The sequence below is a fragment of a genome, unplaced genomic scaffold, assembly GCF_019419815.1.
Source record: "Pyrus x bretschneideri cultivar Hongxiangsu unplaced genomic scaffold, Pyrus_bretschneideri_v1 Contig18, whole genome shotgun sequence".
Classification (NCBI taxonomy): domain Eukaryota; kingdom Viridiplantae; phylum Streptophyta; class Magnoliopsida; order Rosales; family Rosaceae; genus Pyrus; species Pyrus x bretschneideri.
In genome coordinates this window covers 1,003,008-1,030,744 of record NW_025999479.1, presented here as the reverse complement: position 1 = coordinate 1,030,744, position 27,737 = coordinate 1,003,008, and the positions used below count along the sequence as shown (strand labels likewise).

At 35.1% G+C, this 27,737-nt stretch overlaps 2 protein-coding genes and 1 long non-coding RNA gene across 25 annotated transcripts; 2 read left to right on the top strand and 1 right to left on the bottom strand.

Annotated features, from left to right (window-relative positions):
- Positions 1–1,402: 1,402 nt before the first annotated feature.
- Positions 1,403–7,280, bottom strand: LOC103926671 (prolyl endopeptidase; the record flags this gene model as incomplete). The annotated part of the gene is given in 12 exon segments (XM_009335483.3): positions 1,403–1,664; positions 1,747–1,860; positions 2,011–2,146; positions 2,479–2,542; positions 4,091–4,166; positions 4,251–4,631; positions 4,824–5,417; positions 5,778–5,940; positions 6,306–6,376; positions 6,482–6,682; positions 6,773–6,992; positions 7,096–7,280. Coding segments are annotated over 12 exon segments (2,271 nt in total), but the record flags the coding sequence as incomplete, so codon positions are not given.
- A 31-nt stretch (positions 7,281–7,311) lies between these two features.
- LOC103960037 lies at positions 7,312–20,780 on the top strand. 23 transcript variants are annotated; one of them, XR_007257485.1, is made up of 19 exons: positions 7,312–7,728; positions 7,843–7,975; positions 8,323–8,396; positions 8,506–8,637; positions 8,810–8,873; positions 9,114–9,225; positions 9,856–9,915; positions 10,581–10,656; positions 11,127–11,213; positions 11,610–11,749; positions 11,890–12,051; positions 17,036–18,087; positions 18,193–18,317; positions 18,847–18,922; positions 19,041–19,173; positions 19,300–19,457; positions 19,682–20,095; positions 20,182–20,305; positions 20,405–20,780. XR_007257485.1 is itself a non-coding variant. In XM_048581893.1 (10 exons), exons 6-10 carry the CDS (start codon positions 19,327–19,329, stop codon positions 20,449–20,451), a joined length of 723 nt encoding a protein of 240 aa, XP_048437850.1. In that variant the 5' UTR covers positions 15,652–16,097; positions 17,612–18,087; positions 18,193–18,317; positions 18,847–18,922; positions 19,041–19,173; positions 19,300–19,326; the 3' UTR covers positions 20,452–20,780. The 23 variants fall into 23 exon arrangements, 2 of the variants coding, with proteins under 2 accessions (XP_048437850.1, XP_048437849.1); XR_007257486.1 differs by having other exon boundaries at positions 8,323–8,413; XR_007257496.1 differs by adding an exon at positions 9,321–9,436 and having other exon boundaries at positions 8,323–8,637; positions 8,810–8,844.
- Positions 20,781–21,975: 1,195 nt separating this feature from the next.
- LOC103926690 lies at positions 21,976–23,703 on the top strand. Its single transcript, XR_007257468.1, has 2 exons — positions 21,976–23,048; positions 23,281–23,703. It is a non-coding gene; the product is annotated as an uncharacterized LOC103926690 (long non-coding RNA).
- Positions 23,704–27,737: the final 4,034 nt, after the last annotated feature.

The following is a 27,737-nucleotide window of genomic DNA, read 5'->3' as shown; positions in this document are numbered from 1 at the left end:
AATAAACGGCTAAACTAACAAAAGGTATAACATGGACACAAATTCGTAAGATGAGGTATGACATTGTCAATTTTAAAAGATGAGGTATGAAAGTGTCGTGACACCAATAGTTGAGGTAGTTTTTTGTATTTTACCCTACCTTTTTTTTTATTGGAACTTAGTACAAGTTGATACGCAGACGGGACAGAACGGAACAAAACGGAAAGGAATGAGACAGGACAGGACGGGATAGAACGAAGGTTTCGTGTTATGTTTGGTACGCGCAAGACAGAACGGGACAATTGTTCCATTCTGCGTTTGGTAAGCGCTGGACGGAACGGAATCAAAAGATTGAATGACCAATTTTACCCTTGTTCTGTCTGTTGTTTAGTACAATGTTTATATGTGGGACGGGACAGGACACTTTTTTTTTTTTTTTTTAAGAACTTGTTCATATTTGAACACATATATGTTATCTATATTTTTTAAAGTAGTACATGGCTAAAGATATGTTATGCCATTTCTTGACTGAAGACATGGCTGAAGAACCAAAACGAAAAACAATGACAAAGAATTTAGAGAGAGAAAGTGAATATAACTCACGGGTTCTGTAACAAAATTGAAATTTTTAGTTTTAGAAAATCTTTTGCCTGGGAACTGAGGAACAAGTTACAAGATCTTCGGATGCAGTTGTACAATTTATTGGATTTCAAAAGTATTTTTAAAGGTTGAAGTAGAAAAACTAAATAAAAATAATTAAGGGCTCAAAAGTTATTTTTAGGTGTCTAAAATCTTCGGAATGTCCTACATTAATATTAAAAAACATGTGGTGCGACAAGAATGACTTGAAAATAGGCTTACGATGAATTTTGCAAAATTTCGCAGAACCCATTGAAAATGTGGGCTTCATGAATTATGTGAAAAATTGAAATTTTTAGTTTTGGGAAATCTTTTACATGGGAATTGAGGAAAGTATTACAAGATCTTTGGATGCAATCATACCATTTATTAGGTCCCAAAAGCATTTTTTATGTTGAAAGTAGAAAAACTAAATAAAAATAATTATGGGTCTCAAATGTCATTTTTAGGTGTCTAAATCTTTGGAGTGTTCTATGCTAATATTAAAAAAAAAAAGAACAAGAAGAATGAATCGAAAATAAGCTTAATCGAAAAAGCCAATTGAAAATGTTGGTTACACGCAGATCCTGTGAAAAATAGAAATTCTTAGTTTTGGGCAATCTTTTGAATGGGAATTAAAGCTTCCATTATTTATCTGTTAGTAGCATGCACGTGAGTCTTATATGTAAGGATAAGATGGTCATTTCATAGTGATCGGTAGGTGACTAAAATTTACAGCCCACTCTAGTTCATCAACCGAAAGAAAAGAAAAAAAAAAGAGCATCGAACATGGGGCCCACCATAGTTCATAAAAGGCACATTTCAATTGTTTTTTTTTTTTTTTGTAAAAAAGGCCGAAGAGCACAGAAAGAGTAAGCAAACACAGGAGGCCCAAAAATTAAGGTTACAGACAGTCGAATATAAGAGGCATCCAAAAATCTTGGCCGTTTATAAAACCATCAGGCGTACATTTCATGTTTTTTCTCCAGCATCGATAAAATCTACTCTATCCACGATGCACCCAACATCTTAGCCATGAAACTATACTGGTCAGCAGCTTCGTCAATCTGTTCATACAAGGGGCAGATAAACAAATACAATGACTATGATACAACCAAGAATCTAATAACGAAAACATCCAATACTTACCATTTTCTGGGTTGGAAGTCCAGCTCCATGCCCCGCCTTGCATTCAATGCGACCAATAATCGGATTTGTCTGTGGGCTATTCTCCAAACTTGTGATCAGAACATATTGCAAGGTCTAACAACAAAGATGAGCACACATCAATAAAAGATTTTTGTTGATAATGAGTGATAACAGCAGTAACGGTGAGAATATAACATTAAGGCCACCAGGTTTAAATTCCCATTCATCATTGTCTTATGGATTCTATTCGCAAAAGAGACTAACCGCCAATAACTTCAACGAGTGTAGTGGTACAACTCGATCATCATGATCCGCAGTCAATAACATGGTAGATGGGTATTGGTGAGGTTGGCTTGCATGTTGTTCCCATGGTCTCCTAACATTGTGTAAAGGCGAGTACCTGAAAGCAGAAGGTAGAATAGGGAGAGGATAAGCACAAGTTTATATTCGTAAGAAAATCCAGAAATCTGAGCTTGTCCCAGAAACATAATAAACATGATCGCAAACCGCCTACTAAGCAGATTGATGAAGAGAGGACTCATAATGCATAATCCCTCTTATTCTAATAGTTACTCTCATTCCAGAAACAAAAATTAGCAAGGTAGTGAAATACTACTAATACATTGCTTTAAAAAATTACCCTATGTAAAACCGCAAGTTGCAATCAAAAACATTAACACCACCAACAGTAGGACGTGGGAAAAAAGTAAAAAAAAAAGACACATTACTCACTTAATTAACCAACGGAACTCTTCCTCCTTGTCAGAGCAGCCATAATCAGAAGTCCAGGCATGACCTGAAAACATCTCTTAAATCAGACATATGTTGACACATATACAGTAAAAGAAAGGAAAAAGAAAACACTCAGATCATCTCCAATGGTTCGGATAAAGCTTAAATAATTTAAGTCTTAAATCACCCCAAACAAATTCCAACCATAGGGCTAAAATAAGCCTTGAAGAGAGAATAAATCTTTGGTCTAGATTGCCCCCAAAAATTAAAAGCTTGGCTTAAATCATTCTGGACCCACCAAACTGTCTCCCATGAAGGTGGGCTCCACAACTGAAGCCCAAATTCCCAAACCAAGCACCACACGCCAACAAAGCACGGAAGGGGCCCAGGCAACAGTCCTATTTCAACTGTGATCAAATGGTCCAAAATATATGACTGTTGGATCAAACAACGGTCTTATTTCAAACCTCTTTTTTTTTCTTTTTTCTTTTTTTTTACTTATAATCCAACCGCTGTGATCAAAATGATATCAATATCTAACGATTAAAAATAAGATCTGTCAGCCCAAAATTATATTAATGTCCTCAAATTAATTGAAATCAAATTTCACTCAAAAACTTTATAAACACGTCTTAATTTGTTCAACCGTCCACAAAAATTTAAATCAAATTCCACTTCCAAAACTATTTCTTCCCTTTTCCAAATTTTTCAAGATGTTGCTTTGTGCTTGTAAAATGATGAAGGTGTTGCTTTGTGCTTGGCAAGGGTTTCTATTAGCAAAAAGATGGTGCAATCGGCATAAACCAAAATAAAAAGCTCATGGGGTAAAATCCTTGACAAATTAATTCCATCTCCAACACCAATCGAACTAAGGTGTTTACAATCGATGGAAGAGTATCGGCAAAGCATGTAACTTGTGGAAGGGAAGCTTGGATAAAGCCATGGTTAATGCTAGTGGAAGGATTTTGGAAGAATAGACGAGAGGAGACAAATGAATAATTCGTCCAAAGGCACTTACTCATGGAGAAGCAAATGGAAAACGAAGATGCAAGAGACCTGTTAGAGCAAGAAAGGTTCGAGTTTGAGGTAATGAAGGAGAACCTCAACAAATATACTCCAAGGGGGAAGAAGTTCTCCCATGATAAGCAACCAGAAATTTTAAGGCGCCAGCCATGCCACAAAGAATATGTTCGATTCATCTAATGATCCATCTAATGTCTATTGCCCAAGTCCACCACCAACTCAACCAACTCCCTACGAATACTAGTATTACTAATTGTTGTAATTTTTATTTGCTAAGGTATATTGTTTTAAATTTTATGTACAGTTTTAATTATAGTTTGTATTAGTAATTGTTATCGGAATTTAAATATTTTTAGGTTCAAATGTCCATAAAAATAAATTCGGACATAATTCACATAAATTTTAGTTTTAAAAAAGTTACAAAAAAAAAAAAAAAAAAAGGCTAAAATCATTATTTCATAATCTCGGGCTAAACTTTTAAGCCCTAACCATTGGAGAAGGGCAATTTTTTGGGTTATGGCTTAAAATTTTAAGCTTCATCCCCAACCACTGGAGTTGGTCTTAGTGGATTAAAAGGAAGCAAACTCACCTATGGTAAACTTGTGGAACCGTAGCATATCCATAACACCAACATGAGCCAGCGCACAACCAAAAAGATCAGGTCTCTGCAAGAAAGAAAATTTTTATTTTTTATTTTATTTCATTTTCTTTAATCACTCGCAACAGGTTAAATAGTAGACAAAACTCGCCTGATTTATGCAAGCTCCAACGAGCAGTCCACCATTACTTCTACCTTCAATACACAACTTGCTGGGTTGGGTATAACCGGCAGATACAAGGTATTCAGCTGCAGAAATGAAGTCATCAAAGCAATTTTGCTTTTTAGAGAGGGAGCCTGCTTTATGCCATTCCTCACCATACTCTCCACCCCCACGGATATTGGCTATGCAGTAAACAACACCTAAATGCCTTGTAAGTACACTACGACTAACAATGAATGAAGGCGTAATACTAATGTTAAATCCACCATATCCGTATAGCAAGCATGGATGTGATCCATCCAAACTAATGTTCTTTCTGGCCACAACAAATGTTGGTATCTTAGTGCCATCCTTACTGGGAACGAATACCTGGAGAATGGAGAATCCAATCAATGAAACAGCACTCGAGGGTTCAAACACCAGAGAACTGAAGATATATTAGAACTGATCTAATCACAAAGTAGAATGAACTATGGTAAAATGTTATAACAAAATGAAGATAGATTAGAATGAGTCAGATCAAGTTAGTGACACTAAAATATCAGTGCAACAACCTTCTACCTGATCAACATGGAACTTTGAGCGTTCAAACCCAGGAACCGTAATTTCGCGAAATACCTTCAAGTCTGGAATTTCATTGTCTAGATTACACTGATAAATTATACCAGGGGTAAGAAAACTTGTAAACTTAAAAAAAACTGTACTGTCTTCACGTCTTGCCGAAATCCCATTAACCGATCCAATGTCAATCGGTAATTGATGCAGCAAGTTACCTGATTTCAAATCCCTTATCTGTACAACATACTTCACATCACTCAAGTAACTAACAATCATTTGGGTACCATTTACAGCAAATGCTGATTCAAGCACATCTTTTTCAGATTCTGGGACAACATCAGTCCAAACAGTTGGTTCCTTCAGATCAACTCGGACCAACTTATATTTTGGAGCATCCTTGTTTGTCAGAAGAGTAAACACAGTTTCATCATTTGCAATGACATCATACTGTGCATCAAATTTATCAATAACCTTGATAACTGGCAGTAAATCATTTTTCCCCCTTAGACCTTCAAGACCATTAGGAAGTGCAGACATGTCACAGTAATAAAATTTGTTGACTGGGTCGCAACCCTCGTGAACATACAGAAGAATATACTGCAGATTACAAAAAAATAAAAGAAATGTTAGTTAAAAATAATATCACAAGAAATCTGCTCTTTCTAGGCTAGACAAAAATCTGATCTAAACAATTAGACAAAACATAAGCAATGCCTTAGACAGCCAAAAGCCAATATTTGTGACTGACATTGCAATTTCGATACATGTTGAGCAGTTCCCCCTTAGGGCAGAGTATTTGATGCATCCTAAAATGTAAACTCCATTCTAATGTAGAATCACAAAAATATGGAGACAAAAATTGACATATCTTCATTTCAAAAACAACACATATTACGACTGCTTCAACAATAAGAAAATGACAGCCATAAAACCCAGGAAGATAATAAATCTACTTACTTTCCCATCATCTGTAACATTAGCTCCAAACGAGTATTTAGGATTTTCAGAATCCCTCCAGCATAATATGTCTTCTGATTGATCAGTACCCACAAAATGATAGTATAACTCGTGATAAAGATTTGAGTTGGTCTCCGTCCCAGCATCAATATCTTCTCCTTCTCTTCAGAATAAATGAGCAGGCTAAGTATTTAATTTCACTATTTTACATAGCTTTTGCAATCGAGGAAATCTCAAAATAAATCTAAGATAGCTATCCACTGCCATAGTCTCTGTAACATCATATCTACATTGCTATACTCACATCCCAAACTTAAGCACAGCAGAGCCTTGCAATTGCCAAACCATCTATAGATCTTCACCAAATAAGTAAAGCAACAATTTATACAATACTTCTGTCCTTTTCTTTTAACTTTTAGTCATTAATTTTTTACAACTGAAGTTTCAAACTAACAACCATTCTGATTATATAACCGCATAAAAATCCACATGTCACACTTTAAAGTAAAGATACAGAATGCTTCTTACTTTGGAGCTGGATAGCGGCTGTAGAAAAACCCTTTATGATCATGTGTCCAGCGAATACCCGAAAACTTGACCTGGAAACCAACGTTGACAAAAAATCGTACACTCAGAACGACAAATAGTCTCACTGATAACACTCGTTTCTAATTACATCAAAACAAGGAAAACTCAGCACTTACCCATGATATAGTTTCAGGTTCGACCGCCTTATCCTCAACCCGCATCACTTTAATCGTTGCCCAGTCACTGCCACTTGAACTAAGGGCATAGGCCAAGTACTTGGCGTCCTCACTAATTGAGTAAGTGTTCAAAGAAACAGTCCCATCTTCGCTAAGCGTATTTGGATCAAGCAACACCTCTGCTTTTCCATCCAAACTATCCTAAAACCACAAATTAAAGAAACAGACAAATATATCGAATGGATGAAAGCATATGCAGTTGGTAATCAAATTCTGAGGCAAAGGGAATACCTGCACGTAGAGGACACTTTGGGCTTGAAGCCCAGTGTTGTGGGTGTAGAAGTACTTGTTCCCTCGCTTAAGAGGTGGATCATAACGCGGGTGATCGAAAAGCTGGGTGATCTTTTCCCCAAGCTGGCCTCTCGTATCGCATTCCTTCAGAACCGACTGCGTCAATTCTACTTGTTTCTGTACGAACTCTTTCGTCTCTTCGCAGTCAGGATCTTCAAGCCTAAACGATGAAAGAAAACCCCAAAATTCAATCAAATTCTTTGAAAACAAAAAATCGGCGATTAAAATCTTCAACCCTAATCAAGTGGAGTTGCTTGTATTACCATCTGTAAGGATCGGCGACCTTGACGCCGTTATAGTCGTCGACGACGGACTCGTCTCGGCGGGCGGTAGGGTAGTGCAAGGGGACGTCTAGGGCGCGGAGGGAACCCATTGCGTTCGTGTTTCTAGGTTTTGGGTGAGAGGACGAGGAGGAGGAGAAAGAGCAAAGTGGAAATTATATATTATATATTATATATTATATATCTTTATATACTAAAACTCAGTGAGGTGTACTGTGGATGACCAGTGGGCGGACGATTTTGCCCCTCGCTCTCCCGTTGTGTGGCTTGCTTCGTGCAGTGGAAAGACAGTTTGCCCATTCTTTCCACGCGTCCGTCATCGTGCTTAAGGAACAGTTGCCCGGCTTGCCCACATGTCCATCATCACTGGACCTGCTTTCGGCTTCTTCAGTGCTTTTCGCCTTTCTCTCTCACCATTCTCAGTTTTTGCTATTATGAACCCTGGCTTTCTTTGTCTCGAAAACGGCGGTTTGTCTCGCTCATCAACCTTGCCGTCTCTCTCACAAATTATCAACAACGATGGTCTCTTGCCGGAAAAAGCACTCAGCTAGAACTTTTTTCGATTTTTCATTCGAATCGATTCAATTTTTTACCCAAAAAAGTTAGTGTTTACTGGTGAGTTTTTCCGCCTTTCTCAACGTGGGTGTTTTATTTTTTAATTTTTTTGGTAGTTTAGGATTTGCAGATGGGTTTTGTGTTTAAGTTTGCTTTTTCTGATTTTGTTTGTAGGCTCGGATCCTTCCTCATCTTCTTCATCCAAACCAGTAGCCCCACCTTCGATTATTACCGACGGAAACATGACATATTAAGGCGCAACAACAATACTGTAACACTTATAAGAAAGAGCTCCAAACCTGCGAAGGTATTCCTTTTTTTTTTTTTTTTTTTTTTTTTTTTTGTTCTGGGCTTTGAGCTGTTTAGATGTTGAGAATAAGTTTTTAATTTTTTTTTTCATTACTTTGTTTATGGGTTCGCTCCAATTAAGACAATTAGGGAATGGGTTTAGTGTGAATTTAAATTATGGGAAATCCCTTGAGGAAAATCTTAGAATTTTTTAATTTTTGTGAATATATTTGTATTGAATCACTGACCTCTTTTTTATTTAGTAGGGAAAAAGGGAATGATGCGATTGAATAAGGCAATATGGATGAATTTCTTTAGTTCTTGCCATGATAATCTATTATTTTACTCTTTCACTTTATTTTACAGATTCGTTCGAACACCTGCAGGAAGAAATAATAAGGCCGTTGAAGCGTAGAACGTAGGTTTACTTTGATGCCAAGGTTATGAAAAAAGAGTGGTTTGTACATTAGCTAAGTACATATAAGTATATATCTCTGTGTATGTGTTTGTATCATTTGTTTTGATTGCGATTCTTGGTTTTGCGATTAGGATTTTTGGAAGGAGGCTTCGATTCAATTATTGGAACAGATAATATTTATCGAAAAATTCAATGGGTCAGTAGAAGCTGGCTGCTTGCAAAGACAAGAACATCAGTATATATGCATTGGAATTTGTTGCGCTGTAAGTAGCTTTATAGGCATTGTATGCCATTGCCAATACATCAGCTTATATAGCAGCAAAATTGTTTTGTATTAACTACTTTTTTTGTCCTTTTTTTAGCTGAGGCTTTGTATCGTGTGGACTTCAATTGGTGAGTATCACTTCGATGTTGATATAGTTTATTTTGTTGTAGAGGATATGAAGAAGTGGAAAGGTACCTGGTGGAATGTGAGTTTTGCTGCTTAAGACACAGAATGGTAACTTAGTTATTTCATTTGCTTTTTGGCTATTTCATTTGCTCTGTACAATGCGTTTTAGTTTTGTTCAACTCATAGATAGTTTAACCCATGATATGTCTTCTCATCGTTCTTGGATATCATTAACTACTCCTTGCAAAAGGTGAAACTGAATATATACAAAATTTTATATTTGTGCATCAATAGATTACTATGACTAATTTAAAGAAATTGTTCCAATTTGGTATCAATTGTGTTCAGTTGTTTGGAAGCATAACTATGTCTGCAAGAGATTTACTGAGGATCCGGATTGCATCATGTTCTGAATGAGCTTGAAAGAGGAGTTGCTCTTCATCTGACAATTGCATCGCATGTGAGTAATGTCTTCTGTTTTCATGTCTAAATTATTGAGAATTAACTTATACAGATGGGGATTAAGTGATTTAAAGACATTGCATTTTAGAATAGGTTTTGTTAATCTACCCATGGTGGAACCCAGCTGTTGAGAGGCTACCATAAGATAGAATCCACCAGATAGGGCAGTACAAACCGATCAGGCACACATTTTTCTCCAGTTCTGTAAGGTGTTCCCAACTATTCAAACCAAAAAATCTATGTTAATATCTCTAATATTTTCTTCTCCATTGCAGAATTATTAGATTGTTTTGGAATTTGATTAGTTCAATTTGTTTTTCAATTTTTTATTAATGTTGGATTGTTGGCTTATAAATTTAGAGTGGGTTGCTTTAGATTTTACTTGGAGTAGCTTGCGAATTGATTGCTGGGTTTTAATTTAGAGCACTATCTAATCAAATGAAGGGCCAAGAGTTTCTATTTGAATGATGGTCCCAGATCATTTCATTCGTTCCAGAAATGTTTCTGAATTTGAGGACTTAAAATCCAGACTAAAGAGTAGCATTATCTTGGATTGCCTATCTTAGCATGATGATTTTAAATTACAACAACTTTAAATTTTACATTTGGAGTGTATTTTCATGTACAGGACAAGGTGTGGATTGGATAGCAGGATCTGGTTGGAAGACAAGATTTTGTGAAAGAAAGGGTAAGAAAATGCTGATGAATTTTCGTTGTTGATCTGTGCATGTAAGAGCTCTTACTGATTGTTTTGTTTTCTTTTGGCCATGTAAAAGCTCTGTACATAGAGTTCACAATACATGCATAGTTTTTCATTGTTCTAAAAATTCTAAGTTCCTATAAATCTTTTCCTGCATTTATGAATTCTAAATAAATGCAAATCATAAAAATAATCAGAGTGGATAAAATTATTGGCTTATGTGCACTAATGAAATATGGCAGCCTTTCAGCTCCCACCCAAGGGTTTTTTAAAGAATGATGTAATTAAAGCAATTACACGCTCTGTTATGTTTTATATATAGTTGTGGTAGTTGTAAGGGAATGAAATATTTATGCAGATAATTGGTAGTTTAAATATATAAAAATGGAGAATAATTATAAATGGAACACCTAGGATATATAACATTGTTTTGTTTTGCATGTTTTCTCATGTTAGCACAGCTTTTGTTTATGCATTTTATTCAAGTGCTATTTTTTATTAGTGTTAATTTCGGGTTGTACATCTAAAAATTTAGTTTTTTTGTTGCCATTGTACATCTAACAATTAATTATTCGTTTGGAATTTGGTTGTTTGTTAATTTTTGATTACTACCTATTCTATCAACTTCATCTAAACTGTTTTGCATGTATAAGATTTGTGTTCGTGCAAGTGATTTCAGACAGATTTCAAGCTGGGGTGTAGAGTTTTGATTCAAATTGGTGGATTTGGGTAAGAAACTAAGAAACCATGATATTTTCTTTTGGTTGTAAGATTTGAAATGGACATGCATGTGCTTTTCTTTGTGAGATATAAGAAATTGAGAAATTTTTTTGTTTATTGTTCTGGGGTGGGAGGGGTATTGACAGATATAAGAGCATTAGTAATTTTAATCAATTTGATAAATTAAGAATAGCGAGTTAGCGATATACACAAAAAATTTGTTAATAAATTGGTTAATAGGTTTTCATTTCCATTTTATTATTAGCTCTAATGCTTTTGCTTGACTTATGTGTATGATACAATTGATATGTTCTGTGTATATGAGCTTGCTTGAAATATAGCTAGGAAACATCTTTCCTTTTTTTATTTGGGCAAACATTTATTTCCTACACTGTTAACTTTCTTTAATGCTTGCTCTAGATTTTACAGGTTCTTTTTAAAGTTTGGCACTAAATTGCTTTTCTTTTCTTGGGTGCAAGGAAAATGAAGGAAGAGAAAGAATTAAATTCTGGATTTATCAAACACTTTGTAGATATTCCATGCATTTTTGCAGCTGGAATCTTTTGGTAAATACTTAACCTTTTAATCAAAGCCTATGTATGCCAATTGGTTTTGTAGTAGCATCAAATAATTAATTGCTTTTTTATTGGTAAGTGCCTAAATGTTTACACTTCAGTTTAACAGAAAATGAGAAATTGAGACAAAGTTGGAACCTAAATTACCTAATAAATCAATATTAGCAAACCCATGAACTTATTTCGTGATTATCACGATATTGTTTCAATATCCTACTTTTGCTTGCAATTCTGTTCTCTCCAAGACATTAAGGTGCATTTTTGGTTTTTAAGTTTCACCGCCAGATAACTGTTTGATTGTGATCTCTCTATGAGATTGGATATATGATTTAAAATTTTTGTTAACAAATGTTAATTGTGATTCAATTGTTTTTTCAATCATGTAAGGAGATGCAATCTAACTGATTGTAAAAGATGTCGACTATGTTGAACAAAAAATAGAAACTGCATGTCTGTATTATGAGAGGAAATGGAGAGCAATCTGTCTCAGTTTTGGAATGTGCTAGAATCAAAGAAGCTAACTCAAGGTGTTAACTTTGAATTTCCCCGAAATATCCTTTTTTTATTAATTATTTAGACGTAGAAATTCTCTTTGTTATTTTTATTAATTATTTATTTGGGAGTTAAGTGAAAATCAGTAAATGCGGATTTGTGTTTGTTTGCCCAGCTGCTATTTCAAAGCTGGAGGAGGCATTGTTGATTAATCCTAGGAAATATGATGCTCTGTGGTGCTGGGAAATGCTTAAATTGCTTGCGCAATGCACTCTGGACCAGAATGAAGCAAAGGTTCCAAAAGGTGTTGTACTGCTTCCAGAAGGCTTCCAACGAGGTACTTCCACTTACAAATTTGTTATTCTTGGAATTTGTAATGCCGCAGCAACGCGCGGGCATTACTAGCTAGTATACACTAAACGGCTAACTTTTCAGTTAATTCCCTTTGTGTCCCAGTGTTTTTCCAATTTTGCCCTTCAGTTGCTCTTCAAGTCTTGCTTTTTTGGTCTTTTACACAATAAAATGACGATTTTGGCCCTCGAGGTGCCATGTTTCACATGTGTTGGTATCCTGTGTATCTTTTTTTTCATTCAGACTCCCTCCTCGATTCCAAGCATTTTTTTCTTACCTAATTCACACCTGGCAGCAATGATGCATGCCTTTCCACTAAAAAATCATTAAAAAACAAAAATCTGGAACATGCCAAAAATAGAAAATAGAAAAAGGGAAAAAGAAAGAGAGAGAAACAAAAGATGAGCATGAATTATGAGAGAGGGCGTCTGTCATCAGAAGGCTAACTTTTCAGTTAATTCCCTTTGTGTCTTTTTTACTATTCATTCGCCACTGTTTTTCCAATTTTACCCTTCAGTTGCTTTTCAAGTCTTTCTTTTTTGGTCTTTTACACAGTAAAATAACGATTTTGGCCCTTGAGGTGCCATGTTTCACATGTGTTGGTATCCTGTGTATCTTTTTTTTCATTCAGACTCCCTCCTCGATTCCAGCGTTTTTTCTTACCTAATTCACACCTGGCAGCAATGATGCATGCCTTTCCACTAAAAAATCATTAAAAAAACAAAAATCTGGAACATGCCAAAAAAAAAAAAGAATAGAAAAAGGGAAAAAGAAAGAGAGAGAAACAAAAGATGAGCATGGATTATGAGAGAAGGCGTCTGTCACCAAAAGGCTAACTTTTCAGTTAATTCCCTTTATGTCCTTTTTACTGTTCATTCGCTAGTGTTTTTCCAATTTTGCCCTTCAATTGCTCTTCAAGTCTTGCTTTTTTGGTCTTTTACACAGTAAAATGACGATTTTGGCCCTCGAGGTGCCATGTTTCACATGTGTTGGTATCCTATGTATTTTTTTTTTTTCATTCAGACTCCTTCCTCGATTCCAGCATTTTTTTCTTACCTAATTCACACCTGGCAGCAATGATGCATGCGTTTCCACTAAAAAATCATTAAAAAAACAAAAATCTGGAACATGCCAAAAAAAAAAAGAATAGAAAAAGGGAAAAAGAAAGAGAGAGAAACAAAAGATGAGCATGGATTATGAGAGAGGGCGTCTGTCACCAGAAAGCTAACTTTTCAGTTAATTCCCTTTATGTCCTTTTTACTGTTCATTCGCCAGTGTTTTTCCAATTTTGCCCTTCAATTGCTCTTCAAATCTTGCTTTTTTGGTCTTTTACACAGTAAAATGACGATTTTGGCCCTCGAGGTTCCATGTTTCACATGTGTTGGTATCCTATGTATATTTTTTTTCATTCAGACTCCTTCCTCGATTCCAGCGTTTTTTTCTTACCTAATTCACACCTGGCAGCAATGATGCATGCCTTTCCACTAAAAAATCATTAAAAAAACAAAAATCTAGAACATGCCAAAAAAAAAAGAATAGAAAAAGGGAAAAAGAAAGAGAGAGAAACAAAAGATGAGCATGGATTATGAGAGAGGGCGTCTATCACCAGAAGGCTAACTTTTCAATTAATTCCCTTTGTGTCCTTTTTACTGTTCATTCGCCAGTGTTTTTCCAATTTTGCCCTTCAATTGCTCTTCAAGTCTTTCTTTTTTGGTCTTTTACACAGTAAAATGACGATTTTGGCCCTCGAGGTGCCATGTTTCACATGTGTTGGTATCCTATGTATTTTTTTTTTCATTCAGACTCCTTCCTCGATTCCAGCGTTTTTTTCTTACCTAATTCACACCTGGCAGCAATGATGCATGCCTTTCCACTAAAAAATCATTAAAAAAACAAAAATCTGGAACATGCCAAAAAAAAAAAGAATAGAAAAAGGGAAAAAGAAAGAGAGAGAAACAAAAGATGAGCATGGGTTATGAGAGAGGGCGCCTGTCACCAGAAGGCTAACTTTTCAATTAATTCCCTTTGTGTCCTTTTTACTATTCATTCACCAGTATTTTTCCAATTTTGCCCTTCAATTGCTCTTCAAGTCTTGCTGTTTTGGTCTTTTACACAGTAAAATGACGATTTTGGCCCTCGAGGTGCCGTGTTTCACATGTGTTGGTATCCTGTGTATCTTTTTTTTCATTCAGACTCCCTTCTCGATTCCAGCGTTTTTTTTCTTACCTAATTCACACCTGGCAGCAATGATGCATGCCTTTCCACTAAAAAATCATTAAAAAAAAAAAATCTGGAACATGCCAAAAAAAAACAAGAATAGAAAAAGGGAAAAAGAAAGAGAGAGAAACAAAAGATGAGCATGGATTATGAGAGAAGGCGTCTGTCACCAGAAAAAAATAATTAAAAAACACAATATCATGCATCTGCAACAGTTCCCCATCACTGTTCATCACGTCTTTCCTTTCTTCCGCACATCGTTTCTCGCAATCCCTCCAATTTTTGCCCACGCGTACCTGTGCTCTTTCTTATTACTTTGCTGTCAAACGAAGAGCAAAATGGGACGCGTGGGTCACGCTGCTTCTTCCCTCTTTCTCTTCGACTCGGTGTTCATCCATTCCACCGCTTCAACTGGTTGCAGGCTCCATCAAACCCTATAATCGTTTTGCTTTTTTGGGCACCCTCCTTTTTCTCCCTGCTCCTTGCTTTCTCCAACCTAGAATCCTCCTCCTTTCCCTGAAAGACAAATTATATTATATTATATATTTTATATATACTAAAAGCCGGTGGATTGGCACTGTTCATTAATAGTGCCCACCCGATTTTGTCCTTCGCTTGCCGAGCAATTTTTTGCCCTTTTTTGGAATTGTGCAGTGAGTTGGCCATTTTACCCTTTCCCCTTTCTAGTGCCGTTGCAGTGTGCTTTTTTCCATTTCGCATAGTGATTCATCGGGTTTGCCCATTCTATCCACTTATCCATCATTTGTGGGTCTTTGTAATTTTTTATATTTTTTTGGTGCCACAAACCATGTGCCGGGTTTAACTCCTGACAATTTTACTGTGTATTAACAGTAATATGTTAGATAATAAATGAGAAGACCCATTCTTGAAAAGACGAAGGACAGGATACCACAAAAGACAGATGCCACAGTTACGTAAAATGATAAAGATATCGGTTAGAGAGAAAAAAAATTGATTAAAAAATATGAAAAACTGGTTTGGTGTGTTTGGCTTTTGTTTTCTAATATTTTTTTTAGCATACTAAGAAAATTGATGGACAACTGTTCCCTTCCATTTAAGAAAAAGACAGAAATCAGGGATGCCATTGCAGTTGCGTGGTGGTAGTAACGAAGGCTCATTCCTCAAAAAAGGGCTAATAAATGCAAAGTCACAGAAATATATATATATATAAGAAAAGATAGTTTAATATGAAAGTGTGAGGCTAATAAATGCAAAGTCGCAGAAATATATATATATATATATATATATATATATATATATATATATATATATATATATATATATATATATATATATATATAAGAAAAGATAGTCTAATCTGAAAATGTGAGGTCATGATGTGAAGTGAAAGGAAAAAAAAAAATTATATATATATATACTGCGCGGGCAGACACGTGTTAATCATCTCTTGCATTTGGCTTTTCAGCTCTTCTTTTCTAATTTTTTTTTGTTTCCCTGCACGTTTGCTCTCTCATTTGTCCTTGTCCCCAGCGCATATCTCATTCCTCTGTCTCTGGTCTTTTTTTTTTTTTTTTTTTTTTTTTTTGGGGGTTTTGTTCTGCTTTTTCAGTAGATGATGTCCACGTGTTGATCATCAGCAGTATTTATGTTCAGAGGATTTTTACTCTTTTTGTTTCGTTTTCACTCCTTTCTTTGTTTACTTTTCCCTTTCGTTTTTCTGCTTCTCTCTCGCCTCTTTTTGTTTCGTTTTCAGTTTTCTGTCTTCATCTTCTTATCCTTGCTCCAGCGCTTCGCACACCGCCTTCTTGGCGTTTCAAGTCTTGCTGTTTTCTGGTTAGTTGTGTCTTTTTTGTTGCCTTATTTTTTTGTTAATTTTGTATTTATAGTTACATCTTTTGTTTAAATTTGGGCTTAGTTGATTTTGAAGGTTTCCAATTGGTTGCCCTTTTTTGTTTTTAATTTTTTTTTTAGAGTTAGGTCTTTTGTTTGAATTTGGGTTTACCGATTTTGAAGGTTTAGAGCTAACTATTTCCTTTCAATTTTTTATGGGGGTGAGACTTATAGAATAGTAGGGTTTTTCTTTCTGTGTTGGGATTCTAAGTATGACTCTGTCGTTTTCTGTGTTGACATTCTAAGTATGACTGTGTCGTTTGATTCTCATTTTATTTTTAGCAAACACAAAATGGCAAGCTCTTGAAGCCAATGAAACCTCTATTCACCCTTCGTGCAGATACCTTTGACTTAGAAGCATGCAGTTTCCCTCTCAAAATCTTTATACATATTATGCACAATCACGTTATACGTACTGATACATACGAGTAAATCAGGTTGCACCAACACTTAGCTACATAGTATTACATGACAAGATTATTAAAATTAATTCCCACCAACCATATGTATGCAGAACGAATTCTTTGAATTTATAAGGTCATTATTTGCAAACTGATGCACTCAACCAGTGTCGGACTGTCTTTCCTGTGTGCTGGGAAGATTTTCTAGACATAAATGACTAGATTAAAACCAATTCTTGACTGATTCGTCTTAGGAATCTGTTCAGGTGTAGGTTTTAGATCTTTTTTTTTTAATTGAATTCTAACTTTATAGGTTCTCTATTCTAATTGTTATTACTTTTTGGTTATTAATTAAGCTGTTAAATTTTTCCTCCCAAACATGGATGGACAAATAACAAATGATTTCAGTTTTCTTTTCAGTGTTTTTTTTTATGCTTTTGGATAAATTTGTGGCATATTATGTAAATTTCATTGTTGCAGGATAAATGGAAAAGGCACAGCCAACTCCTATTCATCAGTTAAAATCATACACCAAAGCAAAAAAAATCAAAATCCGGTTATGCAGGATATGGAAATCGATAATCCCAGGCACTGTTCAAAAATATACAGCTTTGAACTGTATATTAGTTGATGAAATGGTGAGATTATTGATTCATTATTTTAATCAAAGACGGTAATACTAATAATTAACTAGCCAGAAAATATTTTTCTACCCCTATTTTTTAGATGTTGGGGAATAAAATTTAAGTATGCCGTGTTACACAAAATGAACAGATCAGTGTTTTCTTACCTTTTTTTATGAATTTTTTATTTTCTTACCTTTTTTTCATGGTGTTACATTTTTTTTTTCTTAAATTTTTTGGCATTCATACATTTCTTTTCAAGTGTTGATTAAAATAATTTAACTATTTTCGATAATTCTTTTTCCTCATGCTAACAATTTGATAAGTGTGTTGTTCTTTGTGTTATTGATAGTATAATCTATTTTTTTATTTATTTTTTAATTACTTTTGTAACTTTTTTTCCTTCTCTGTCTTGGCATGATAAATTGTGAAGCAAGATGCCGTTGAGGCGACCACATTAAATGTTGAGTATGATGTTATGGTTGCGAAGATTGAAGCTGGTGGATGCTATGAAATCATTGATTTCCATACCAGTAAAATCAAGGGACAATACAAAGTAGTCCCGCATGAAACTCAAGTTTTGTTTAATGCGGAAACAAAATTTAAAAAATTGGCCAGTGTGTTTCCACCCATCCCTCGCCATCGGTTCTTTCTACAAGATTGCAACACACTTTACCCTCGCTTGGACAAGGTTGACATCCTTACATGTACTGTTAACATGTCTATGCATATAAATCCATTCAAACGCGTTGGTATTTATTTTCTAAAGTAGTATTTAACAATGTGCTTATATTTATGTTTTAAATTATAAGATGTTATCGGTTGTATAAGAGTCGTACAGTCCTTGGAAGAAAAACAGATTAATCAGAGGGTTGCATACAAATGTGATGTGCACATTCAGAATATAAGGTCATTTTTCACCTTTTATTGTTATTAGCCTAAATTGTCTTCAGTCTTTGTTCCTTTGCTGTTGTAAAAATTTAAATTTTTACTTGCGAGTTTTTTTATCCACAGAAAAGAAGAACTCACGGTTACGTTATGGGCAGACATTGGTGAAGCTTTTTCTTTTTTGTCAACAGAGGCATTTTCGCTGCCAGTCGTGGTTGTTTTCACAAGTTTAAAAGTCAGGCGCTACCTAGGTATTTCATTTAATTTAAAATTAATCTTTTGCATCCTTATTTTGTTCTCTGTCCATACTAAGTCATCTAAATTTTTTTGGTGTTTAACCATTGTTGGATTTTATTATATTTATTTGTTACAATTAGTCATTCTATGTTGCCACCCTTTCTAACGAGTCAATTTGCAGCTATCTGAATATATTGGTGCTCAATGATTGTTGTTTGTCATACTTCTACTTATTTTCTGCTTTCTCCAGTTTTATATATTTAGTTGATTAAGCTATTGATAGTCTCGACTGACAATTACAAAATAACTAAAACTATATTCTCAATCGAACACTCACTTAGGAATCCACTGTATGTCCCAATTAATTCTGTTATCAGTTTATTAAAATTTTCACAAAAAAACATCATCTGTATGCCATGCGTACCTTTTTTTTTTTAATTACTTTTTGTGATACAATGATGCAACTATTAAAACAAATTTTAAACTGTATCCGTCATGATTTGTGTTTCATCACCTTTTTTCTGCCATGATTTCAATGCGCAGGCAAGATTGTCTTAAACAGTACCAATTCATCACTTTTTTTCATTGATCCAGACATCCCGGAAGTGAATTCCTACAAGTCAGTATAAGTATATTTCTAATTTTTGGAACAAAATAACGATATATCTATTATTCTTGAATGAAAACAGATGCTATTTCTATATTGTTCAAACAATGTGATCTTTTCAATCATGCAGGTTTTCCAACTGCAAAGAATTTCCAAAAATATTGCCTTCATCTTCAGACCAGGCAAATGAAGCTAAACTTCTATAGACTGCGAAAAAAGTTACAATTGATGAATTGGCTTTCTTGGATCCAGATTTGTACAAGGTTTAAAACTTGATTATCCCTTTTAATGTTCCCTTAAAATTTTTCAATCGTGATTTCACACATTCAATGAAAAGAATGCATATGATTGTTGTCAGTTTCACACATATATGACAAAATATATTACAGGATGAGACATTTCTATGTAAAGCAGCTATGAAGCATTTTGACACACGTTACGATTGGTGGTATAGTGCCTGCCCCATTTGTGTTAAACAAATGCATAAGGACCCAACAACTGCACATCTAATTTGTCAAAAACACCCAAATCAAATTCCAACACCTTGGTAATATTTAACATGTTGTGCTGCAATTTTGTTACTATGTATACCATGAGTTGAATTTTTTTTACTTTGCGCTTTTCAGTTTAGAATCAATTAATTTTTCGCTCTGTCAATGGTATGTAATTTTTCAATCTCACTATTGATATTTTTTTAAACACCTAAATTTCTCATGGTTGTTTTTGTTTTGGATATTTCATTGTGATCTTACATTGGGTTTTTAAATGTAGGTATAAGGTCAATCTGATACTCGAAGATGAAACCAATGAGATTGATGCTTTGATAATTGGAAAATGTGGTGAAAAACTTTTTGGCATGAGCTGCAAAGATTTGGTTCTGAATCAGACATTGGTGGACCATCATCAATTACCAAATGAATTTCTTAGACTAATCGGGCAAAAGAAAATTTTCCATCTGCGGTTTGGAAATAGAAGAAATAATTTCAATCCAAGCAATGTCCTCATTCACAATGTAATCGACGATACAACCATGCAACCAGCAACTCCACTGCCTTTGCCAAGAGAAATCACAGGGTCTTCCACGACGGTTTCGTCTTCTAATTCAAGTGCTGAAACTACTGCACAATCGAATAAAAGGAAGAGGGAATCAATCAAGAGGACTCTTTTCACCAACAATGAGCAAAGGTTTGTTTCGTAACTTCCTTTCAAAACATAATTTTGGAATTATTTTTCATTCATTTTATTTAACACTGGTAGCCCATTTAAAACAGAGAAATGGAAGAAGTTTCAGAGGCGGATCCAAGGGAGTTTGATGAAGTTCCAATAAAGTTGCTCAAAAAGAAATCGTCACCAACTAGCGGAAAACTTGGTACCACTCCTGAAAAAACCAACTAGGTTGCTATATTTTAAACATGGCTTCTTTTTTTGCTCTACATTTATTTTGATATATATTTAATATCCATCTAACTGTATTATTTTCCTTCTTTTCCCTAGCTTGCTTGCTTAAGGATGAACGATGCAGTGCCAAAACTCATCTCTGATACTGAAACGCAGTAACCGTTTTTTGTTAATATGTATCAAACAATATTGATAATATTTGGCTGCCATGTAAATGTCTCTCTGGTCTGGACTTCATAATATTTTTTGCATGTACAATATTTGGCTGCCATGTAAATGTCTCTCTGGTCTGGACTTCATAATATTTTTTGTATGTACATGCTGGTTCCACTTGAGAGGTAGATGCAAGTGGTAGAATCCAATCAGTCACTTTATGTTTTTTTTTTTTTGTCTATCTGTAAAGAAATAGGTTTTAATCTTTTGTATCTGGATTGTACAAATTTAATATTTTATATATAAACCGCTTCCAACATCTTTGTTTACGGCGATGTAAATATTCTGTGATCTACTTTTTACATGTCTTCAACAGTGTTGCACAGAATTTCCACAACTACACTCATTCTGAACTCAATTTGGAGCAACATTCGGTAAGCCTTTCTTTTACAGTTAGTTTCATTTGTTTATATTTGAATCAACACCTTTTTAACAAATAATGATTCTTCCAACTGCTCATAAATTGATTCTTTTTTTTTTTTTTTTTTTGCAACTTCGACCGTTCATCTATTGAAAATATCATACTTCAATCAGCGATGTGGACTTTTCTCAACATATGACCATCAAATCTTGGTATGTCTTTCATCATATTTGCTCCTTTACAATTCATAGAACTGTTATGTTTCTTTATATCCAATCCTTGCCAATAAACTAATTCTTTGTTCAAAACTTGAACCATAAATGTAATAGGCTAAAATTGTTGTAACCATTTCTCTCTATACAATTCATAGAATTGTTATGTTTTTTTTCTGTGTTTCACCACTAAGATTCAAATTCGTATATTTCGGTGAGAAACAAACTTTTATCTATTTCTTGAGTTAGGCAGAGTTGTAAAAATAACTTTTTACATGCTATATGATATTTAAAAACCCGCAGCATCGCGTGGGCACCATTGCTAGTGGAATTGATTTGAGAACTGATGATGTGTGTATGAAAAGGGATGGTGGGTAATGGGGATCGCGTACAAGGGCAGCGGCATGTCGAGTGTATGACAACATGGCTTGCGCCCAACGCTTTTACGCTTTGGGTTTGTCGCCCATAATATTTGGGCTAAAATAAAGCATCGAAGTTGTCCAAAAATAAAAATGGAGGATACTAATTAAAAGGATTTGAAAATTTTGATTTTTAATGATAAGGATAAAATAAAGGGTAAAATGAATAGTATCATGATTGATTTTTTAGTGTAAAAATATGATTTTTTGTTAAAATGAACAGTACCGTATATTTTTTGTTAAAACTCCCTACAAATAAAGCATCGAAGTTCTCCAAAACAAAAATAAAGCATCAAATCTCATGACACTCATATTTGTGGTTCGATGGTTAATTCCAATAAAAAAATGTAAAAGATAATTAATATGACAACTTTTTATAAGTTGTGTCATTTTACGAGAGTGCACATGATAGAAAAAATTTCAACGTTAATATTTGTCTTAGTATTAGTTGCTCAAATTTTTATCCAAGAAATGAATATGGGCCCAACAATTGTTACTTGTAAGGATGAGATGGCCCATACAATCATAATCATAACACATTGATTCTATGAATAAATCTTAATTAACATATGGTGATAGTAAGTTATAATATGGTGACGTTGTACAAGTACAAGATTATTAATTAAAGATAGTGTTATACGCATCTTATTTTTACTTCCCACATATTTTTTGTTAATTTATATATAGATAACATCACCATTAATTAACCTCAACATCAATAGTTAAAAGCAAGATTTTCTTAAACAACGGATGAAGCACGTCCACATCCACATTCATCTCATAATTCCCTACACAAGATTTCCTTAAACAAAATCTGTACTTTCGTATCTATTCCTATGCATGATCAATCATGTGTAGATATTAAATGCGCACACAGAATATGCAGAGATCAACACATTCATTTCTTGTTGCTTTTTTTCGAAACCAATATGGACTCTAGTTATTTTGAGGCTTGGTAAGTCAAATTTTCAACCATCGTTGTACTTTTCCAGATTGTCTAGATTTTATCCATGTTGAGTGCTGTCGTTTTTGAAGTTTATATTCATCTGTGTTTGAATTGGCTATCCTTTCCGGTTAGGGGTCTAGGCATGAGATGGCTAAGTTATGCTTGATGTTCATTTCTCGATTTGATCTGATTTATTACCATATGTAAGTTGACATCATTTTACTAGTCTCCTCAGAGTGGGAAATCTTGTTTAGGCGAAGTCATTTACCGTTGCATAGCTGCTGATCGGTTGTCCCCAGAACGCCTTCTTGATTACTTCGATCACTTATCGGAATACACCACTCTGGAAATAGCAAACAGGATTGAGGCTGCTGTGCACATTTGGAAGCATAAGCACGCAAAACCCCGTCTAACTCATGTAAATTCTGCAAAGTCATCCTGGGGTGCAAATTTCAAAGGCTTTGTCAATTACATAGAAAAGAGTAAGCTTCTCGCGTAAAGGGCAGATACCCTCTTACAGAATCTGAAAATACGGTTCCCTGGCCTCCCACATACCTCTCTGGACATGAACAACATTCAGCACAACAAGGTATGCGCCTAACAAATTTTATCATCTTTGCTCGAATACAAGTGAGCACATTTTCTCTTCAGTCACAAGCATGAAAAATTGGAAGATTACTAATTCAATGTTATGCATGAGGAGTCTTAGTTTGAAAAAAAAAAATGTATGTTGTTGTCTTGTATTGTTGTTCTCTAGTTGGAAAATTATGCTGTGAATTTTATGTTCTAATCAGAAGAACTTAATTTCCCGCGTGCTGCAGGATGTGGGGCAATCGATCATTGAGAGCTACTCTAGGGTGATGGAAAGCATAGCCTTTAACATAATGGCAAGGATAGATGATCTACTATATGTAGATGGTAGCACCAAACAGCAGGCAGCTGCGGAATCTATGTCTCTGTATGACCAGGGAAGGATTGGTGGCACATTGCCAAAACAGAAGCGGATATCACCCAGTCCCTTTCTCAATTCATCGTGCCTCTTCCATTAAATTATCAGCATTGGATCCTCTTGTGAATCAGATAGGTAAAAGCCCCGGTGGAAGGACATATTATAAACCAACAAAGAAGGATGACAAGTTAGAAAAGTTAACCTTTTGATGAAGTTGAAATGGTAAGCTGAACAGCTTCTCTGTCATATGTAGCCAATAAGGTTAGTATATGATATGCCGTGTTTTATTGCTCTATGATCCAGTAACATAGCCAAAGAATCCAATGCTTAACTAATTAATGCAATCACGATGACCGAGAAATGCCATGTCCAAGTGATACCGTACAATCTGCTTCAAAACTTGTTTAACTTTATACAAATGCACAGACAAACAAAACTTAATTATTTAGTCCAAAATAGAAAAAAGAAAATACACACACACACACACACACACACACGTTGCCAAAGAGAGTCGATGTCTTCGAATGAAGAAACAACCCGTCAAAGAACCTGATTTTTTTCTGCACAAATTATTATGTGTTCAGGCAGGTCCAAATCTATAATATGAAGCCCAAACAAGCCCATTTGCGTTTTTTTGTACTTGGGCTAATGGGCTCATTTGTATTCTTCATATGATGTTAGATTTTTAATTTAAAATCCCTTTAATAACTTATTTCTTTTTGGATAATGTTTGTGTCCATTGTCAAGGGAACATCATAATCGAAACTGTTAATTCTCTTTATGATCAACTAAAAATTATATCTATAAAAATCAATCAATTTGGAGATCGTTTAATCATCTATGTGTGTTACATTAATCAACGGTTTTGGTAGCAAATGACATCATCATGATGAATCTTCCGTTTGTTTTATGCATATGAATAGCTAAAAGATCTCCAAAATTGAATATTGAATGATTCCGATTATGATGATTGGACGGTAAAGATTTGTTAGTCGTTTTTTAGTTTTCATTTGTGCGCTAAAGAATAGAGATAGAGGAAAAGTTCATGAGAAAAATAAAGAATGGACAAGGATGAAGGAAGGGTTAGGACCGTAGGAGGAATGAGGATGAGGGGAAACTGGAGAAGTGAAGTAGATAATATCAAAATAATTAAAACTTCAAATTTTTTCATCTTTTGATTATGTTCATTTTGTGTTGATTCATGTACATTCATTTTATCTCCATTCCACCATTCTTCTTTGACCCTTTTCATTTTCCTTTAAACCCGTATACTTTTTTTATAGACTATAAATATGATACAAAAAATAAAATTTAAAAACTAAAATTGAATAGTTATCAAATTATTCCCCAATTAATATATACATTTTACACGATAATAAAATATACAATCTAAAAAGGAGAAATTAGGTTCTCATCCCTCTTTTTGCTACTCTATTGATTAAAACCATATTCTTTTTCAATTTTTGATCAAGATCCTTGAGTATTAATAACATCATTAATTATTTCAATAATAAAATATTTTTTTTTATTTTTAAATATATTTCCTTAGTGTTAAAAATGTTACAATTAATATATTTTGTTGTAGGCATAATTTATTGAACAATTATGGAGGTTATAGAGAGAGAGAAAGGTGCAGCAATAGTAGAGAGAAGAGAGATGTGTAATTGTGGGTGTGTGTTATTCCACCTCATTGTGCATTTATTTATAATGGTAGGGAAGGTTAATTCCTTACCTTTTAGGATTACAACATTTAATAGGTAATCTACTTCTAATAGGAATATAAGATACATTCCCATATCTACTAGGATTTACACAATCACATTCCTATTCCAATAGGACTGCAACACTCCCACCTGAGTGCGTAAATACTCAAGTAAATGGTGCATCAGGTCTTCAGTGATGAAGCAAGTACTGTTGATGAAGTCGTCGACACAATGAGCAAATGCGAGTCTCAAATCAACAGAAGAATGCATAAAAAATAAAACTCACAAAACCTCGTTATGGTAAAACCCAAGGTGGGAGAAAACCTATAGACTAAGGAGAAAAGTGAGAAGTTGCATTAAGTCAAAACTATATGCCTTTTGAACGCAAGTAGAATATCTCGTGAGGGTATGATCAGCCCATGATGGGTGCCTCGTTAAAACCTAGTTAGGTAGCAAAAATCCAATGGGAAAAATGCTCATAATCGTAGGGAAAAAAAGTACATTAAGTTCAAGTGAGTATACTTCTGGATACTCCCTCTGAGTTTGACATAACTCCCAAATGAGAACTACAAGCATTGCATATGAATAGTTCGGCATACCAATTCCTCGGACAAGTTTCTGGAAGGTTGACTTCGGCAATAATGTCGTGTAAAGGTCGGCAAGGTTGTCTGGGATCGGCTTGCATGACTTCAATCTCCTTATGCTTTCCTGATATGGATGTGGACGCAATGTGTCTTGGCGTTGACTTCATTGATGTATCATGTCTTTGTCGGGTTGATACATGCAGTATAGTCTTCATGGATCATCGTTGGGACTCAACGATGGATGAAAACACAGCAAGTACTTCAAATATGCTCAACAAGAACTCCTAACCATGTCTCACTTATGGCATAGTGAAGTGAGGTGAATCTTGGAATGATTCGAAGATTTCGCAACTAAGGTCATATCGTGGACCTCTAAGATATTGCGATATCCTTAACGGTAAAGACATAACTATTCGGTGATTTTGCCTTGTGCGGGTTTGATAAGTAACCAGCGTTAGCATAACAAACAAGGAAAGCATTTTTCTGAGGATCAAGGCATTAGATCCGCTCGAGATGCATTGGGATTTGCCCTTGTGGTACCTTTAGGGTACGTCTTTAATACCAATTCAGTGGTTGCGTGTAGGCGCTGTGCTGCATCTTTTACCAAGATCAACAGCGAAGGAGATGTCCTGTCTAAATACAATGAGCTAAGTACAACGAAGCGCAAAGTTAAACTCAGATTTGGAGTTTCAGATTCCATAACCTCTTAAAAGGTTTCATTTGCATATAACGTATAGACGATCAAATGTATACTCAAAGGTAACACATTCGAGGTGTACTTCGACTGGTAGACTAAAATACTGTCAGAAAAATGCTTTATCTTCAGTTTAAGGCATAAACGAGTTTTCCCAAGATCCTTTATCTCAAATTCCATCTTCAGGTACGAGGCAGTTTTCTTAAGTTCTTCTGGAGTCTTAGTGAGATTCGTGTCAACGACATAAACTGTAACTCTAGCAATTTGAAATAAGACTTCATAGTTTGACATGCAAAGGCATAATTCATATCCCTGACTGATCAAATAATCACTTAGATGGGTATACCATATCCGTCGAATTGTAAGTGAACACCTCAAACAAGTTAAGAAGGTGTTCCATGGCTTTAGAACTATTTGAAACTGTCCCTGTAATTCTTTGAGTATCTATATCCCCATGGAGAAAACACTAACCACATTTCATAATGCTGTTATCAATCACATGACGTTTGAGAGAAACCTTGCGTCGTAAGGAGTGTATCATGTCGCACTATTTCATTTATCTCATAACGCTTCCCACTTGTAACACAACAGGGTTACCTTGGGCAGTGTAGGACGACAGGTCCAATACACATTTTGGTAAGGAATTTGACCTGGATTGTAACTTTAGTTGTCCAATCAGTTCTACGTTGTCACTTAATCAACAGAACACAGTTCGATATCGTCGCTTTTCATTTATGTCGGTAACTACCATATAAGTGAAAACATCATCGATGATAATCTCATTTCAATTCCATTTAGCTCATTCAAAGTAGTATACTGGACCAAGAACTTTAAGTCTCGAGAGAAATCCGAATTAATCTCATGAGATTGAAATGATTTGAGATAGCGATCGAGTTTAGATTCATTTTATGTCGTGCCTTCCTCTTCTAGGGAAATGAATCCTACAAACAGAGTGATCTGTCGTGCTCCAGACTAAGACAGATTGATTGGCTATCCGTCGGTGTACTAGACTGCCCAATAGGGGCATCTGAACCGTCCAATAGGGGCGTCCAAACCATCCAACAAGGGCAACACACCCTCCAGGGATGTTGACTTGACGTCCGTTAAGTACGTCTATCCTTGCAGGTATGTTTGCAGCTGGTATCTGATCTCGTCACTTTAGCTAGATTAGAGGAATGCGTCTGGAGCAACGTTCTGAAAACTAGAATTCATCGCACTTACTTGTCACACTTGTACGGTATGGGGATCGAGATAAGACATAGTGGGTAACGTCCACGCAACTTCGCGCCGTTCTACAAGAACGTTGACGTTCTTATCTTCCCCTAACGGCGAGAAGACTGTTTCGTTA

Excerpts from the sequence above, each read along its gene's own strand:
- LOC103960037 (XM_048581893.1), top strand. The coding sequence starts at position 19,327 with ATGAAGCATTTTGACACACGTTACGATTGGTGGTATAGTGCCTGCCCC. Across the intron at positions 19,458-19,536 it reads AATCAAATTCCAACACCTTG|TTTAGAATCAATTAATTTTT; the intron begins GTAATATTTAAC and ends TGCGCTTTTCAG. Across the intron at positions 19,570-19,681 it reads AATTTTTCGCTCTGTCAATG|GTATAAGGTCAATCTGATAC; the intron begins GTATGTAATTTT and ends TTTTAAATGTAG.